Source organism: Ctenopharyngodon idella, chromosome 23, assembly GCF_019924925.1.
Source record: "Ctenopharyngodon idella isolate HZGC_01 chromosome 23, HZGC01, whole genome shotgun sequence".
Classification (NCBI taxonomy): Eukaryota; Metazoa; Chordata; class Actinopteri; order Cypriniformes; family Xenocyprididae; genus Ctenopharyngodon; species Ctenopharyngodon idella.
Genome location: NC_067242.1, coordinates 19,378,224 through 19,395,956, shown reverse-complemented (window position 1 = coordinate 19,395,956; position 17,733 = coordinate 19,378,224). Strand labels below are relative to the sequence as shown.

The window sequence follows — 17,733 nt, the reverse complement described above, 5'->3', positions numbered from 1 at the left end:
GAACAATCAGAGAATTAATCAACAAGAAAAACTACAAAGAACCACAAATCATGGCGTAAAACAGGAAATAACATAAAAGTCCACACAAGATCAGGGCAACACAAGACACGAATCATGACAGTGACGTTCTATTTGGAGTTATTCATGTCCTTGGACTGGTAATTATGCATTTCTATGGTGACACAATCAACGCCTAAATGAATCTGCAGCAGTCAGGTGGTACAGTGGCCATGTGGTACAAGTAGGAGCTCTCTATCTTACTAGCTGTAATTACAAGCTCTACAAGAACGTGAACTGTTTTTACAATTTGAAATCTCAAAATTACAGTAATTTCAACATGGCTTGAACACACTTTAGCTCTCAGAAAATTAGGAGTTTACACGTTGTAATTAAGTTCTACTAGCATGTGAAGGCTTTTTACAGTTCAGAATCATTACGGTAATTATAACATGGCGTGAATGCACCTTCATGCCGTCCCAACGTGCAAAGTCACTTGAGTTGTTTGATGCGAATCAAGGAATTTATTCTGTAAATGTGTTTGCATCATAGTTTATGCATGTCTTCTTTTCGTTTTTATGCACATTTTTTAGAACTTATGCTCATCTTGGTGTTTCCATCCAGTGTTTTTCTTCATCCGATATCCCAAAATGCACATAAAAATATTGAACATAGCTTATGATACATGAATACAATCTTGTCAGCATGACTTGAACGCACCATAAATACTTTCATTTAAAGGCTAATTTAATTATCCTAAATAACATCCAGCATAATATAAATGTAAAAACTCAAACATTTCTAGTTTGATGTTGATAAAGAGGGCAATATAGCTGGAAAAAAATATCTAAAAGGCTGAAGTAAAAACAGAAAGTGCATGTCAAAGTGATATAACACATTCATGCCTCCAGCACGTCATACTTTAACATTTCGCAACCAGGCTATCTTTATTATAAGGACGCTGATTCAAAGGGTTCATTCCCAACATAATCCACAGAGTTCTTCAAAGCACATTAACACCCAAACGACCCAAAAAGGATAGACTCAGTTTAAAGACAATGAGCAAATCATGTTTTACAAGCTAAAGTAGGCTAAATATCGATGGTGTTTTTTTTTTTTTGCTTTTTTTTTTTGAGCACATGGTAATTGCATTCAGCTTGAGAAGGTCTATAGCTGACTCATTACATTCTGTGCGGCTCCAGCTGTTTCAGGTGTAATTAATGCAAACTCTCTCAGACCCTTTAAGAACTCTCCATGTGGAGCGAGCAGAGGTTTTGAAGGACTAGCTCGCGGATCGCCTTTCCTGCATGCTAATGGGGTGCATGCACTTGTTGACTTGAAAGGAAAGGCAAGCATACGCTAAAGAGGTAAACATGATCAATCCAATAAATGACCCCGGACCGAAGAGCAAGAGCCAAGTAATCTCAGACAACAAAAACCCAAGTGGTCCCACCGGTACCATCACTGTCTGACATGTCTGTAATACACGTCTTCCGCTCCACTGCAAGTGTTGAAGATATTAGGGTGGGCACCAAGGGACCTCTGACAACCACCCCCCTAGCGAAAACAGTCAAGCTGAAGGACTAAATCAATGTGAGAGATGCTGCAGACATATTGAGCAAATCATTTCTGGCTCATGCATCTTTCATACAAAATAGGAAAAATCATATAAGATATGACAAATGATAATCTCCTGCTTTTAAAAAACATAGAAAGCATGCAATGTACATAAAAAAGCTGTTTTTGTATAAAGATCCTGTTTGTCTTCTAAAACCCCTTCATAAGCATGACAGTGCTCTTTTAACGAAACAGGTTCTCTCCTCCTCTCTGGATATAATGTGGTTCAGCTTGATAAGCCTTAATAGGGGCATGTAATTAGACTCTTTGCAGAGGCTGTCTCTGCACAAAGAGCTCCAGCAGGTTCACCACAGCATTTTATTAACTTGACAGGTTAACTTTAAGGGAGGGGGGAAAAAACAGCATCTCAGAGTGTAAGGCTCAAATTAGCCCAACAGCAGTAAACACAATTACCCACTTTAAAACAATACTGACACTAATTAGGCCACCGATGAATTACTTAAAGTTCATGCTTTTTTTCTAATAACACTGCAGCACTTAGAAAAAAATAAGACAGCTATCTGACAAAATATTCATTAATATAGTCAATTAAATAAAAATAATGAAAAAATCATCAAGCACTTAAATAGAAAAATAATTTGAATATGTTTATGTGTGTTTGTTATCATCATTAATCAGTTTTTAATACCCACCCTCAGAGCATAAGACATTGCTGTGGAAAAAAAAACTGTATTAGGTGAACAATTCAATGAAACTGATACTGTTTTCCATTTTTTATAATAAAACATTTAAAAAAAAAAAAAACTTTTTGATTGAAACGGTAACATGAATTCACATGAGTTTCAGAATTTCTCATAATACACTCCCAGATAATATAACAGTGTTAATAGCCATTTTAACACCATTTGTCATATTATGTATTACGTGATTAGATCTTAATTTGCATACAATTCTGTGTTTATTCTTCTGTGAATATAACTCAGATGTGTAGACAATTTCACATAAATAAATAAATAAATAAATAATAGTGCTGTCAAACGATTAATCGCAATTAATCGCATCTAAAATAAAAATGTGTGTACTGTGTATATTTATTATGTATATATAAATACACACACGATTAATTGTTTGACAGCACAAATAAATAAATAAACCCTGACACTCTTGCCTATTTCACATAATACATAAATAATGGATACACAGTTTAATAATACACAGCTTAATAAATACTTGAATATAAGGTAATAAATAATCTGCTGCATAGCCTATTCAAAGTATCAAACCTTGTCAAAATCATATTATGTGATAGTTTGATGCACAACAAATGTTTCATATTATGTTTCCATCAAATATTTCACATTAGATAGATAGATAGATAGATAGATAGATAGATAGATAGATAGATAGACACACTCCTGTGCATTAATAGATATCACAATCCAGACATACAATAAATACTTGAAAATAAGGTAATAAATAATCTGCTGCATAGCCTATTCAAAATGTCAAACCTGGTAAAAGTCATGGTTTGTTGCACAACACATGTACATTTCACAATAAATAAATAAATAATACATAAAACTCAGTCCAAACTGACTATATAAATTTATATAGATCAGTGGTCCAGACACCCTCCCTGTTGTTATCCTTTCAGAGTCTTTTCCCAGAATGCAACAGCCAACAAAGGAAGAGGGAGAGGATCGGGCTGTAGCCAAAGTGGCTAGCTAGCACAAAAAGAGGAAGAAAGAAATGGGAGCTGTCATGAAAGATTAAATAAATGTTTCACTTATCAAATTGGCAAATACAGATGAGGAAAAAACAGCCTCGGCTCTTTACGTGCACGAGATGATGACAGACTATGAACAGTGGGTGTTATTGTAGTAAAGCAGCTCGTGTTCGGGTGAGGGAGCTGTTGCTGGATTAGCTTAGCAGCTAGCAGCCTATTATTAGCACGCTAATGCTAAATGCAACCCTCGTCGTCAGATTTACGGACTCGTTCGACCCAGATCCATCTTTCTGAAGTGAGAGAGGGGGATTCAACTCTGTTTAAAGTGGTAAGTGGACGTAATTTGGTGTATGTACGTGAATATTTACACTCTATTTGTGTCCGACACGATGAAGGTCCCGTAGCCTGCTAGCTAAGTCTGCTATCTCCAGGCCTGTTTATTTTGCGAGACAAAGTTACAGAAATTGATCAAACTAAAAAAAAAAAAAAAAGAAAAGAAATAGTAGTTTTTTGTTTTTGGCTCTATAGTTAGTTATTGCTTTAGATGCTGCTTTATCATATTCAAGTGTGTTGATAAGGCCTGTGTCAGTTTAGCTGTAAACTGCTTATTTTGATGAACACTAAGGATTATTATAAGTATTATTATATGCATTTATGTCTGCTTTTAAATGTTGGGAAGAATGTGTTTGTAAACTGATCTGATAGTTTTATATGAACCAATTATTTGTAACTGTCTGATTAACAATTGAGAATCAATTTATTATGTTGATTTGATCATGGTAAAATTTAAGTAAAACATCAGATGTCAGATCTGACAGTATAACATTATATATAATAGTCTGTCTGAATACTCGAGTCTGATTGGTTGGAAGGTGTGCATTAAGACCCTTTAATGCACAGTTAGTTCCTGTCAGTTTAATCACCATTCTATATTATATATATATATATATATATATATATATATATATATATATGCACTGCTTTCATTGTAGTAATGGGAAGATCAGATCATGTTACTGACTTGGATCTTTGAATCTCGTTCAGCAAAATAAACAAATCTTTATTCAAGTTATTTTGTTCATTTGAGCAGAATTAAATTAAATGTTAGCCTACATTTTCAATAGCCAGATTCCCCAACACACCTACTTTTGCAAACTTTGATCATATTCCAAAAAATTACAAATTATAAGAAACAGAAATGATTAATTCAGGGTCAGAGTCGTTCATTCTTCTGTCATGTGACAGTTGCATAGGCTAGTACAAGAAACAGAATTGATTATTTCACCTCCTGTGTGTCTCTTCTCCAGTGCGAGTCACTTTTGTTCATTTGTCATGTGATCGCTACTCATCTCTGTATGTAATGTTGCATTTATTTAGTAAATAAATAATTAGCAAAATACGCGTGTAATAATCATTTTTGTAAATAGGTTTTGGGAATTATGAACTAATTTTGGTATCCAATACAGAATATATGCAGCTTTCATGTCATGTGACAAATGAACGAAAGAGACTCAGGAGGTGAACTAATCATTTCTGTTTCCTGTTCAGAGTCAGACTTGGAGTCTATGCGGCTGTCACATGAAGGAACGACTTGGACCAGAAGACTCAAGAGGTGAACTAATCATTTCTATTTCCTACAGTTCGGCATACATTCGTACCGCGGTTAATCTCAAATATGATGACGAATCTATAATATGGTTTAGTGAAAAACAACAAGTAAAACAGACAGACAGAGGTCTGCTAATGTTTCTGTCGATGGATACGCCCCTGTTCCATGTGAGAGTAGCTGTCCAATCAACTTTTAGTATGTAAATCTGTTGCTGACATCACATCATCATTTTTAAGAAAAGAATGTTGCGCAAATGTGCATGCGCGGCCAGCACAAAATAAACGAATCGCTCTCTGAGAAACAAAACGCTCTTTTGTTATTTTTGAGTCATATAAAAGATTTTTTTAAAGTAATTAAAGACAGATTCATTGCTTGTTGAGAGAGACACTGCAAAGACGCAGGAAATTCACACACACAACTCTCATCTCTCGCTCTCTCAATAATTAATTCAAATAAATGCTATAATTTATTCAAATAAATGTGGTCTTACCGGACTACTTCATCTCTGTCTGATTTAAAGTGGGCAGAATGCTACATCTAATGAGCTGTAACTGACAAAAATCATTTTTACCCTTCCAGTCAAATATTGTGCTGCAAACATCATTAACAGTTTTAACTTGTCAATGCTTGCAAATGACCATGGTATAAGTGGGATAATCTAAGGCTAGCTGTGCATTAAACAATTTGAAAGCACTCCGTGGAGGCAACCATTTTATAAAAAAATAAGAAATGCACAAATGTCATTTGTGGAATTTGGCATTGCAAATTGGATACATAATAAGTTAAATAAAAATAATCACTTTATTTAGTGTTTTGTTTGTGTTATACTTTGGTTAATGGAAATCCTATAAATATTAGAGACTATATACAGGCCTAAAAAAGTCATAGAAGTAAATTATTAATAAACTATGAAAATCTTCATAGTGATGAATATTCATTTAGTAATAAGTATCACAGACTAGTTTTTGATGGCTGATATAAAGCTGATGTATGACATCACACTACTTAATTTAAATATAGTAAATAACACAAGCACAACAATTGGTGAAAATAAATTTGACATTTTCTAAAGTAATTGGAAATAAATAGTTTTAAAATTTGAATTGTAACTGAATTGAACTGTAAAATAAACAGATTTATACTTTAAATAGGAATGTCTTTGATTTTGTAATACTATTATGGCATTTTAAAAAGTAAAATAATTGAAAATATAAAGACATGACAATAAAAACATAAATAAAAAGGAAGTAAACACTATAACTAACAGTGAGCTCAATAATCTGCTCTGTCTTTTTGAATTGGAAATCATATATTCTCAAATAAAGACCAGGGGCCCATTTCAGAAAGGAGGTTAAGTGAAAACTCTGAGTATGTTAACCCTGAAATGAGGGAAACTCTGGGTTTTCCGTTTCAGAATGGGAGGTACGTCAAACCCGAGAAAGCAGGTTAAGTCAAGCCTGTTTCTGAAAGAGAGGGAACTTATACTCAGAGTCAGTTACCATGGTAACTATCTCTGTGAACCTAACCTGGTAGGGAGCAGGTTTTCTTTGGTAAACCCAGAGTTTCCTTCGGTCTCCTCCCCCTTTTTAAAGTGCTAGTGATGTTTAAATAGTTCACTCATTCATTCACACTGCAAAAATGCTTTTCGTACTGAGTATTTTTTGTCCAATTTCAAGTACAAATTAGGGATGTGACGGTGAGAAAATTTTCCCACCGGTTAATTGACATGAGACAACACCGGTAATACCGGTGTCACCGGGGGGCGGGGTCTCTACCTTTTTTTTTAATGGTGCCGTTCACATGTCGCGTCTAAAAACGCGTGGAAAGCGCGGCCACGCGCTTCTCCTTTTGTTTCCAAAGCGCTTGCAGTCCCGTGGCATCTGTCATTGCTATGCAACCATTAACTGCGCTCTCCGCAACGAGGAATGTTTTTGACATGAAAAATAAAAACCCACCCTGTACAGCTATGATCAGCTGTTCGGCTGAGCTTTCGATGTTTTGTTACGGAAAGGCCGACTTTCACTTTCAAATTAACGGCAATTGCTTGAATGGTGGGTTACTCTTACTGAAAAACACTCGACAAAACGGACATTTTGGCATAATTTGTGTGTGTTATGGTTCGTTAAGAGCAGAAGAGAACTCTATACTGGCGTGCGCGCGTTGTGTGTGTGTGTGTGTGTGTGTGTGTGTGTGTGTGTGTGTGTGTGTGTGTCACATAGGCAGGACATTCACAGACAGCGCGTTCTCTTTTGCCTTGTCGCGCTTGAATGGTTTAAAAGCATTAGCATGAATAAAAGCTTCATCATATAACGCAGAAAACGGATACTACGTTAATTGCATTAAATGCAAATATTTTTAACGCGTTAAAGTGGAAAAAAAAAAGAACCTCGGTGCCGCGGTGGGCAAGTGATGAAACCAGTGTTGCGATTGAACACCGGTAACACCGACTACCGTAGCAAGCCTAGTACAAATATCTAAAAATTCTTAAATCAAGATGGATTTTGCATATAAGAAAATGATATAAGATATTTAGTCTTGTTTCCTGGGGGGATCTAAATTAAGTGCATTTTAATAAAGTAAAATTATCAATATCCGCCAGTGTGGTAATAAAAATAATCTTAATGCAAACGGAAAACAAGATTATTCGGAGTGTCTATTACTAATTGCAAATTTACAGTAAGTACAGTACAGTGGCTGCAGTGGTGTAGGCAGTAGTGTGTTGGGTGCGGAGAATTAACTTGTGATGCGATTGACAGGGTTCGAATCCGCCTTCTGCCGAGCTCGCTATTCTTCCTTTTCCCATCACATCAGAAAGGCATTTATTTTCAATAAAAATGAAGAAAATGTTCTAAAAGTGGAAGTAAATTGCCTAACGAGTGTTTAATAATGATAAAATCATTTACACTCTTATTATTGCATCCTGTTAAATTATTTTTTTCTTCTTCTTTTTTTGCCCGTGGGATACCGTGAAAGTGAATATTAGTTCAATAACTTACAATTCTGCCAGTTTTCATCTTTGATATTATAACAGTGATAGGAATTAAACTTGCATTAACTAATGTGGACGTCCTTTTGTCACGTGCTGTTGCTATGGTGAATTGTAATATCGGGGCTCCATTGATGATAGCTTGTCATAGTCGTGGTGCACGCGCTTAACTCTGAGTCAGCCTACTCAGAGTCAATTGAACTAACTGAATTCAGCTGTTCTGAAACAGAAAACTCAGAGTTTCCCATTTCAGGGTAAGCCAACTCAGAGTTCAAGTTTTAACTCAGAGTTGGTTGAACCTCCTTATTGAAACGGGCCCCAGGCAATGATAATTTTTACATACAATACACAGAGGATATGACAGAAATTTGACAGCGAGAAACTGGGTATAGCTCAGCATAGTATTAAATTGCTTGCTCATGCATGTCCACTTACATCCAAACTCTCCTGTCTGCATCCTAATCACATGGCTTGGATCATTCGATCATCACACACAGAGTACGTGTTTTTATATGGGATATAATGCACTTTTCAGCTGAATTCATCAAAATTTTTGAGCATTGCGGAAATAAATGCATATTTTCTGAATGTCAAACTCAAAGTTTACCTTTGTATTATTTTCCCAATTATTATTGTCCAAAAATACTTTTGTATTATTAGACAGAACTGTTAAAGACTTGAGAATGGGTGCTTATGTATCTGCATTTTGGTGCTGGATTCTCAGCGCTGCCAAAATAAAAGTCCCACTCTCTACACTTATCGGCCAAACGGAAAAAATGCCATGTATAGGTCAACCACAATCACAGATGACTTGAAATGTCATGATGAATCAAAAAGAGTGAGAACTCTGCATATTTAGTGGTTAGTTCACTTTTTCATGATGTCTTTTATCTCACCTTTTGCAGATGACGAAGACTTTGGCGTTCACATGATTGACGTTCCCAAGTCACATGGCCGGACTCTGCGGTTAGCATTCATCGGTCAGCAGATAGGACCGTCCCATGCCCTCACCTGGGGTGTACAAGGATGAAGAAGATCAGTCTGAAGACGATCAGAAAGTCACTGAACATAAAGGGCAAAGAAGATGGGGATTTTGTCATGCTTCAGCAGCCATCTTTAGCGGCTGAGTTCACCAAGGATGACTCTCTCTTTGGAGGCTGTTACACCAAAGGGCTGGTAGGTTGTGATCTTAATGGGGAGGATGAGAAGGGTCATAAGAACCGATCGAAGAGCGAGAGTCTTATGGGCACTCTAAAGAGGAGACTGTCTACCAAACAGAAAGCGAAAGTCAAAGGAGGGTCCGCTGCAGTAGGCTCTGGAGATGATGATGACACTTTCTCTTCCTCGTCGGTCCCGATAAGCTTTAATGAAGTCAAAGCCCAGCGGCCCTTAAGATCCTCATCCCTCCGAAGCCATCATTACAGCCCTTCTCCGTGGCCTTTCCGGCCCGTCAGCTCCGAGGAGGCTTGCATCAAGATGGAGGTGAAGGTCAAAGCTATGGTCCACTCCCCCAACCCCAGTCCCTCCCTCAATGGCATCAGAAAAGAGTTCCATGACATCCAATTAGAAGGTCTGTTCCAGGATCAGAGCGAGTCTCTGAAGGACATGGAGACTCAAAGTGGCAACTTGCATTTGAACATTGAGGATCACGTGCCTATTGGACTTACACCTCAGGACTACATCCAGTACACAATGCCTTTAGATGAGGGAATGTACCCAGATTCGTCCCAGTCCTTCTGCTTAGATGGCCCCTCACCAATGGAAGTGGTTGATCAGGTTGAATCTGATTCGCTGCACGTGGACCAGGGCCCAGATGACCACGATCTCATGCCGCCGGAAATTCTCATGGAGCAGGCGGTGAACGGACACCTTCCCGGTACTCCGGCGATGGTCCTTTCCAATTCCAGAGCTGACACACCTTTATTTTCTCCTTCACTATCACCTCTTTCCACCAACGATATTCCAAGGACCCTCTCCAGGTTCAGTGGTGCAGACTCTCATGTTGTCGAGAGAGTAAGGCATCACCTGAACTTTGACCCCAATTCCGCTCCCGGTGTTAGCAGGGTGTACGATTCTTTTCAAACCAGCGGACCCATGGTTGTAACAAGCCTTACGGAGGAACTTAAAAAACTGGCCAAGCAGGGTTGGTACTGGGGACCTATAACGCGATGGGAGGCAGAGGAGAAGCTCATCAACCTTCCAGATGGTTCTTTTTTGGTGAGGGACAGTTCAGACGATCGCTATCTCCTCAGCTTGAGCTTTCGGTCACAGGGAAAGACGCTTCACACCAGGATCGAACACTCGAATGGCAGATTTAGCTTTTACGAGCAGCCCGACATAGAAGGTCACACTTCCATTGTAGATCTCATCGAGCACTCTATAAAAGACTCAGAAAATGGCGCGTTCTGTTACTCCAGATCCCGCCTGCCGGGGTCCGCCACGTACCCAGTTCGGTTGACCAATCCCGTTTCGCGGTTCATGCAAGTCCGTTCGCTGCAATATCTTTGCCGCTTCGTCATCCGACAGTACACACGGATAGATCTGATTCAGAAACTGCCTTTACCAAACAAAATGAAAGATTATTTGCAGGAGAAGCACTACTGAACGGACTGTAGTGGGATATGGTAGTAAATTGCACTTTTTGTTGAGTGACGCATTCTTAAAACAGTTTACATATATGGAGGTCAAGTGATCAGTTGCATAAGCTGACTATCCGATCTTCCCACAGAAATGAACAGTAAATTTGTTGTTGCTCAGATTCAGTGTTTTACATTTCGCAAGGCTCTTCAGAGTCACTTGATAAGTCCAAAAACCAGTCAGGATTTTTAATGCCATGCCTAATACTCCTATTCGTATTGATTATATGAATATGTATTGCAGTAATAATGCTAATACTATTATCAAAGCTTGGATTTGAGGATTGGATGTTGCATTAATCTGCTTCATTCAGCAATCTCTTTTGCTGAAGTGTAAAGGTGCGGTCACATTGGCGAAGTTTCGCTGGCAAAAAAAGGTTCATTGTCTATTGTCAATAGTGTAGCGATATATGAAGCACAGCTTACGCAGAAGTTACTTTCAAACCAAGATGATTTCTTTTAATCGACGCTGTGAATCCATTGCGAAATCAGTCTGGGGAAAGCTCTCGCCTTCTTACGAAATTCCCAATCGTGTGGATTCCTAGTAAAATTACTGGATTTCGCCTGCAAAAATTTGCCGAACAACGATAAATGTGATCGCACCTTTACAAGGAATTTGTGTTGTTTCTGGAAACATGATGTCAACCACGTTTTTGTCAGGTTTTGATAGTTTTTCTTCTACAAATCGGTACTTTTAATGAAACTTGCGAATATGCTGGATGACAGTTTTTTGGTGGAATACAGTTATCATGTCAAACACGACAAGTATCAGCAGACAACTTTTGTAAGAGATTAAGTATTTATTTAGCATTAATATTCTACATTTATTAGATGTTAACAGTAAATCATTTATTCGTCCATTAGACTTCTGCAGATCTGTGCAACAACAAATTCAGACAGTCAGGTATGAGAAGGCCATAAAGGAAGGACTGTGAATCGCATCTAAATCAAATGTTATAGAAGAATACATGCAGAATGCCACGAATCTGTGATCCTATACAAAAAGGGAGCAGGTAAAGAACAAAAGAGGTTTAGTTTTTTTTATTTATATTGTATAGTGTGGTTCACACAGTATTCTGTTCTGTCTAAATCATTTTTGGCTCATGTACATTAAGATATCACAAACATCTTGGTTTTTTGTTTAAACAGCATTTCAAGTATTTCATATTCAAGTGCTGGAATGTAGTGCTGGGCGGTATACCGGTTCATATGGTATACCGGTTTCAATTTCGAGACCGATATGTATTTTTCAAAAACCGCCATACCGGTGTGTAGCTGAAACAGCTGCTGTCTCTATTCACTGGCCATGAAGCGCTATGTAGAGCGTATAGAGAGCGGACTTCTGTTAACTGCACACCCTTTTTACACTAATAGAAACAACTTTATAACACAACAATAAATAACTCACAAAACGATTTCTCTTTAATACTGCAAATACCATGTAGAGCTATATGATTTCCGCGATGCAGAAAACACGGATGAAATCACAGAATCCAGTCACAAATAGAACTTACTGTATAAAGCTGAACGTCACAGAATTTGGCAATTTTTGAATGAATAAATCAAAAGTCGGGCTGTACAATGAATCAGATATCGATACGGACTAGTGTCTGTGAATATTAAAGCTAAAAAAGACTGCTATTGAAATTTAAAGTTTGTATGAATGAACGCCGCATTTTCGTCTACTACTACTACACATACTGAAGCACGCGTGACGCTCGCGATGATTTCAGTGTCTGCTCTCTCATGAACTTCATCTGCAGAGCTGCTCTTAGGGTCACTTTATGAACGTTTCACCGTTTAATTTGATAAAACTATCGACATTTGTCGTATCATATACACAGGAAGTCAAAGGTCTTCACGACCCTGTCAAAATAAAAGTTCGGTATAACTTGAAATAAAAGAAATATACTATTGTACACTCGAGTATACTTTAATTAATAGAGATAATAATAATAAACACCGTTTATTAAAACAAACTCAAAGGTCTTCATTGAAATGGCAGAAATTGCACAGTAAAAATGTAGCCTACTTATTAATATTATTAATTTAATTAAATAAATTATTTGATTACATTTTAAACTAAATTGTTAGCTTTATGAACTGATTTGATTAAAATTAATTTTTAATTGTCCTTACAATGTTTATATAATATATTCCCTGTACTCCTGACAGTAAAATATGCCAAAATAAAGGTCCAGTGCCAAAAACTGTGACATACCGTGAAACCGCCAGAATCTTAGAAAAAAAAAAAAAAAACCGTGATAGAGATTTTTGGTCAAACCGCCCAGCACTACTGGAATGATTGCCATCAGTCGTCGTTGTTGTTGTTGAAGCTCTGGTTAAGAGAGGAAAATAATGCCAGGAATTGTTCGTGACAACCTACCAAACCTAAAAGCACAGTTTTATAGAGACATTTCACCTTAAATGGCTTGTATACTTGAACCATAAGCAAACTTTCAATTAATCTGCAAATATCCCAAAGGAATTATGCATTCATAAGTTCTTGATTGAATATGGGAGGTTTTTTTTTCCCCTTGCAGAATGACAGCAGGCTTTCCTCACCCTCTGCCCTCCATAATAGCAGCATGTCAGCCTGTCAATATTTCATAAACTTTGCTTCAAGCCAAAAATGTTGCATTCAGACATTTGAGAATTCATACACTGTTGTGCATTGTTTTTCCCACACCACTTATCTTCTTTCTTGTCACCTGAAAGGGAATTTTGTGTTGCTTATCTTTTCTTTAATGAGGGCTTCAGATTTTCAGTCAATGGAAGCTCATATTTTGTGAGAGTTAGTGGTTTATGTGCATTACTTAAATGATGCTGGGATAAATTTGACATGAAATGGTTTTGCATGTACACTGTCCTCATACAAGTCGGCACCGGTTGGCTTTAGACTACATTGGGATAATCAGCAAATGGGAGCTTATAAATGTCTCTTTAGCTGGCATATTGAATGTGTGTGAATCAGAGCCAGAACTTTCTATTTGCGGTTTTCACACCACACATGGTCTAAGGCTTTTAAGGGCCTTTTTTAAAAAGTGCCAACTGGCGTTCACAGAAACTGGTGAACAATGCCGCAGAAAGTATTCGTGAGACACCTTGGGGAGACTTTGAAGGTTAGCTGTCAAATAAACACAGTTTGCCATCTTTAATATTCATTAGTGAAAACATAACCCGTAGAGTTCATTCCTTCAGCAAAAAAATGTGTTGTATGTAATGCGTATGAGGGAACAGTTTGAGATGGAAATTGCTCCTTTACACACATGGAAGCTTATTTTAAATGCTGTATCTATGTGTGTTTTGGTAAAGAATATGATCTTTGTTTATTTGCTGTATTTGAATGGGCAAAATTGTAATTTTCCCATTAAATGAAGGGTTTTCTTCAAATCTGTTGTTGGATGTCAGAAGAATCATCTAAATTGTGTGTGTTTGAGAGTGAAAGAATGTGGATGAGTAAGCAACAAAAAGAGGAATGTCTTAGGCAAGGCACAAGATTTTCAATTCGTTGAAAATGCATTTACCAGAATGTGGAAGTTGACTAATGCAAAAAATAAATGTGAACTGAAGTGTTTGACCGAAATGTACTTTGAATTTTTGTTTATTTTTTTTTCCCAGATGTGTGGCATAATTAGATAAACACTGAAAATGTTCAGTGTGTGTGAGCATGTGTTTTGAAAAAGAAAAAAAGTTGCCGGGACTGTATCATGTTCAATATCATTTTCATGACCTTGTTTGTATGTCGTTAGATGTTGCTTGTTCGGATTGCTGAAGTATTTTGAACCGATGACAGTTGAGCACTTAACAAGCTTCACTGAAATATCTATTTTTCTGATCCATGTTCTGTTGTCCTTGTGCTGCGAATGAAGGTGAATGTTTACATGATGTATTTAGTACAAATTAGTTTCTCTTTGTTTATATCTCTTTCTTAAACATCTTGGTACAATTTTACAAATGTATTTCTTTAATGTGTCATACACATTTGTGCTGCTTTACGATTATGATTGCCTTTTTAATTACAAAATGGGGGAGATAGAATGTCACCTAGATATAGGCCTATGTATTCACAATGACTTTGGTATAGTCATGAGAAAGTCAGATGCAAAAATTGTAGTCAACGTTTTTAGTTAGTGATAATAATGCTCTGAATTCAGTCCTTTTTGTTCAAAAGGGTCTGCTCACTCCAGTTTACATGGTCAGTTTTCCAAAGTCAGTACTTGTATGTTGTTAATTTGATTTAATGAAAGTACCAATAGTGTTTTCTTGCACATTTGGATACAGTTAAAACATTTTTGTATCTGCTGGTATAAATTATGAATAAAAAAACCTATTCAAAGCTTTGTTTTGTACTGTATTTCATGATGATGATGATGACTGTTTTTGGTTAAAAATGATCCAAAATAAATTATTGAGCAAGTACATAACCAGCCATCATTCAAAATTATCTCATTACCTTGGCCCGATTCACAACGGTAAGCTTGTAATAATGTTTTTTAATTTGTGTGGTACTGGTAGGTTTCCGCGGGAAATACGAGTTTGCCTTTGCGTCATTATGTCATGTCTGTATACATAAAGAAGGAGTTCCGGATGCTGCAGGTGGCGGTCATTTGTAGCCTCTTTTTACAGCAGCTGGATTAATTAAACTTGTCATTTTGATGGCGGATTGTAATCAAGAAAGGTAAAAACGACGATCATCATTGACAATTGGTGAATCACCAGTAGTAAAAAGCAAAAGACTTCGTATTGCGGAGTGACTACAGCAAAAAAGGACTCAATGTTTTGAACGGGTTTGAAACGGACGAAGAGATTGCTTTTTCTGCTGGACAGGTAAGACATAGGCTATTAATGGTTCATTGGGTAGATAATGCTAATTAGATAACGCCAATACACAATATTGTCATTTGAGAACAAAGTATAACAATAATAATAATTCACACGGTTTGACGTGATATGAGCTAACTTTGCGATCGTTAGATTTAATCACATTGGCAGATATATTGTAAAACTTTTTTTTTTTTTTTTTCAGTTGGTCACAACAAAAGTGGCAGACATGTTACTTACTTGTTCAAATGACATTTTCCGGTGAAACTTTATTTTGGACATTCCAAGACGTAGTACCTGTAATTCCGAATTATAGTCAATATCCACACTTCCGCAAATAACTGCAATTGCAGGTTTCAAACGGAGATGGCAACAAAGAGGCAAAACTTATGGACTGCAGTCTACTTATGGACTACTATAGGGTAAGGATTAGGGATTGGTTAGGTTAAGTCATATGTAATTATGCATAATTTATACTACAGTAACTACATGTACCGTGTAACAGTGGTACTGTAAAATAAAGTGTTACCAAACACTGTATTATGCATGCCAGGCCAGTAGTTGGCGATGTCACTTTGTAAATAAAAACTAGGTGCCTATAATAGGTAAACTATAATAGAATAAACAAGTAATACACATACGCATGACGTCACCGTTTTCACAAATTCCTGTTTTGTAGTTTACAAGGAGATGATAGCTGTATCATTTTCGAAAACATGCACTTTGAAACCTGTTTTCAAAAGTTTTTAGGCCCCAAAAACGCCATTGTCATGTAAGTGAATGGCTAAAATGCACAAGTTTGTATCTGCTCGTATAAATTATAAGTTTCAAGTTTGTTTTCAACTTTGCTCATGTACTGTATTTTATTTAGGGCATGTTTACATGACGCTGATACTAAAACGGAAAAGTTTTTCCTTTGCATTTCTAAAGTTTAGCATCCGTGAAAATGACTAAAACACTGTATTATGCATACTAGGCCAGTAGTTGGTGTCACTTTGTAAAGAAAAACTACACGTCTACATGTAATATGCATGACATCAGCATTTTCACAAATTTGTAGTTTACGTGGAGACTATGGTATCGTTTTCAAAAACTTCGAAAGTTTGTGTTTTCAGGCCCAAAAAATGCTGTTGTCATGTAAATGAACAGATAAAATGCATGAAAAGTTTAAATGAAATTGCCCCCTTGTTTATTTATTTGTATGTTTCTCAGAAAAAAAAATATCATTGACAAATGCTTTTGGACTCTGCTAACTTTTGTTAGACAGACAATAGTTGGGCAATTGTGTTTGTACAGTTTGAGTTCTAATCAGAAAAATATAGAATATGCTTGGTTCTTGAATGTGGACTCTTAAGGAACAGACACATATTTATTCTTTTTCTGGGTGCAAGATGTTTTATTCATGGCAAGGTGGTGATAACTTGTCACACTAGGATGCCACCCTCATGAAATAGCACGTCCTTTTAAATGTGCCAAACTGAGTGAGTCAAACTTTTTGTGTGAAAAGAAGAGTAGGTTTGTTTTGATATACAGGGTTATTCAGTTCTGCTTCGGGATATAATTGGCATTATGGATCCGTCATATTGTCTTTTCAAAGCCTCCGTCTGTTATCCTCTTATTGTTATAGGTATGAATTTCTTCAACACTGTTTAATATGTGTTTCACATACTGTTGGGTAAATTTTTGTCCTGAGTTCAAAATTTGATTTAACTAAAAAATATTCATGACTTACTTCATTAGCTATATACTGTTGAAGCCCAAATTAAATTTGAATAGCTCCAGATTTGCTAGTGTTTATGTCAGTTTCAATTAGAGAAATCGCTGTTCGGTTTGTTTTTTACCGGGAGTGTTTCTTTCTCTCGTAAGTCATCAATCAAATGTCTTATTTTGTAGATTTATGACTTAGCCTTGCCATCTGGTCCTCTGCATGAAGTTCCATTTGTCAGCGGATGATGAAGACAACTCAAATTACCCAGTGAACACAGCTATGGCTTTAAAATGACACGGCAGAAGGAACTTTGGTCTGCAGCATAATGATGAGACCCAAAGTGCCTGCTGGCACCAGATGTTTTTATTTGTGGGGTAGCCTAATAAAGGTTCACTTTTGAGAACAGTCTGTGATCCCATGCCAAAGGTCTAATCACCACTGAAGCTATAACCTGCACTCATAACTTATTTACTGAGCATAATTAATTAATCAATTAATCCCATTTTTTGGTGACAATGGGGTGGTTCTGGGGTTACTGCCAGTTTGTTTGTTGTTTAATGTTTAATTTTGTTTCTGTGCCAGTTTTATTTTGGCCTATTTGATCATTTTAAATGGATATGTGCGGAGCTCCTAAAGGGACATGGTGATGGGAAAAAAAATATATTTTTA

At 36.8% G+C, this 17,733-nt stretch overlaps 1 protein-coding gene across 3 annotated transcripts; it reads left to right on the top strand.

The window, feature by feature from the left end:
* The first annotated feature begins 3,231 nt into the window (after nt 1-3,231).
* LOC127505966 (suppressor of cytokine signaling 6) lies at nt 3,232-14,871 on the top strand. Of its 3 annotated transcripts, XR_007927854.1 has the most exons (4): nt 3,232-3,629; nt 4,850-4,913; nt 8,802-12,264; nt 12,298-14,871. XR_007927854.1 is itself a non-coding variant. In XM_051881987.1 (3 exons), exon 3 carries the CDS (start codon nt 8,923-8,925, stop codon nt 10,498-10,500), a length of 1,578 nt encoding a protein of 525 aa, XP_051737947.1. In that variant the 5' UTR covers nt 3,232-3,629; nt 4,850-4,913; nt 8,802-8,922; the 3' UTR covers nt 10,501-14,871. The 3 variants fall into 3 exon arrangements, 1 of the variants encoding a protein (XP_051737947.1); XR_007927855.1 differs by lacking the exon at nt 4,850-4,913; XM_051881987.1 differs by having other exon boundaries at nt 8,802-14,871.
* Nucleotides 14,872-17,733: the final 2,862 nt, after the last annotated feature.

Excerpts from the sequence above, each read along its gene's own strand:
- LOC127505966 (XM_051881987.1), top strand. The coding sequence starts at position 8,923 with ATGAAGAAGATCAGTCTGAAGACGATCAGAAAGTCACTGAACATAAAG.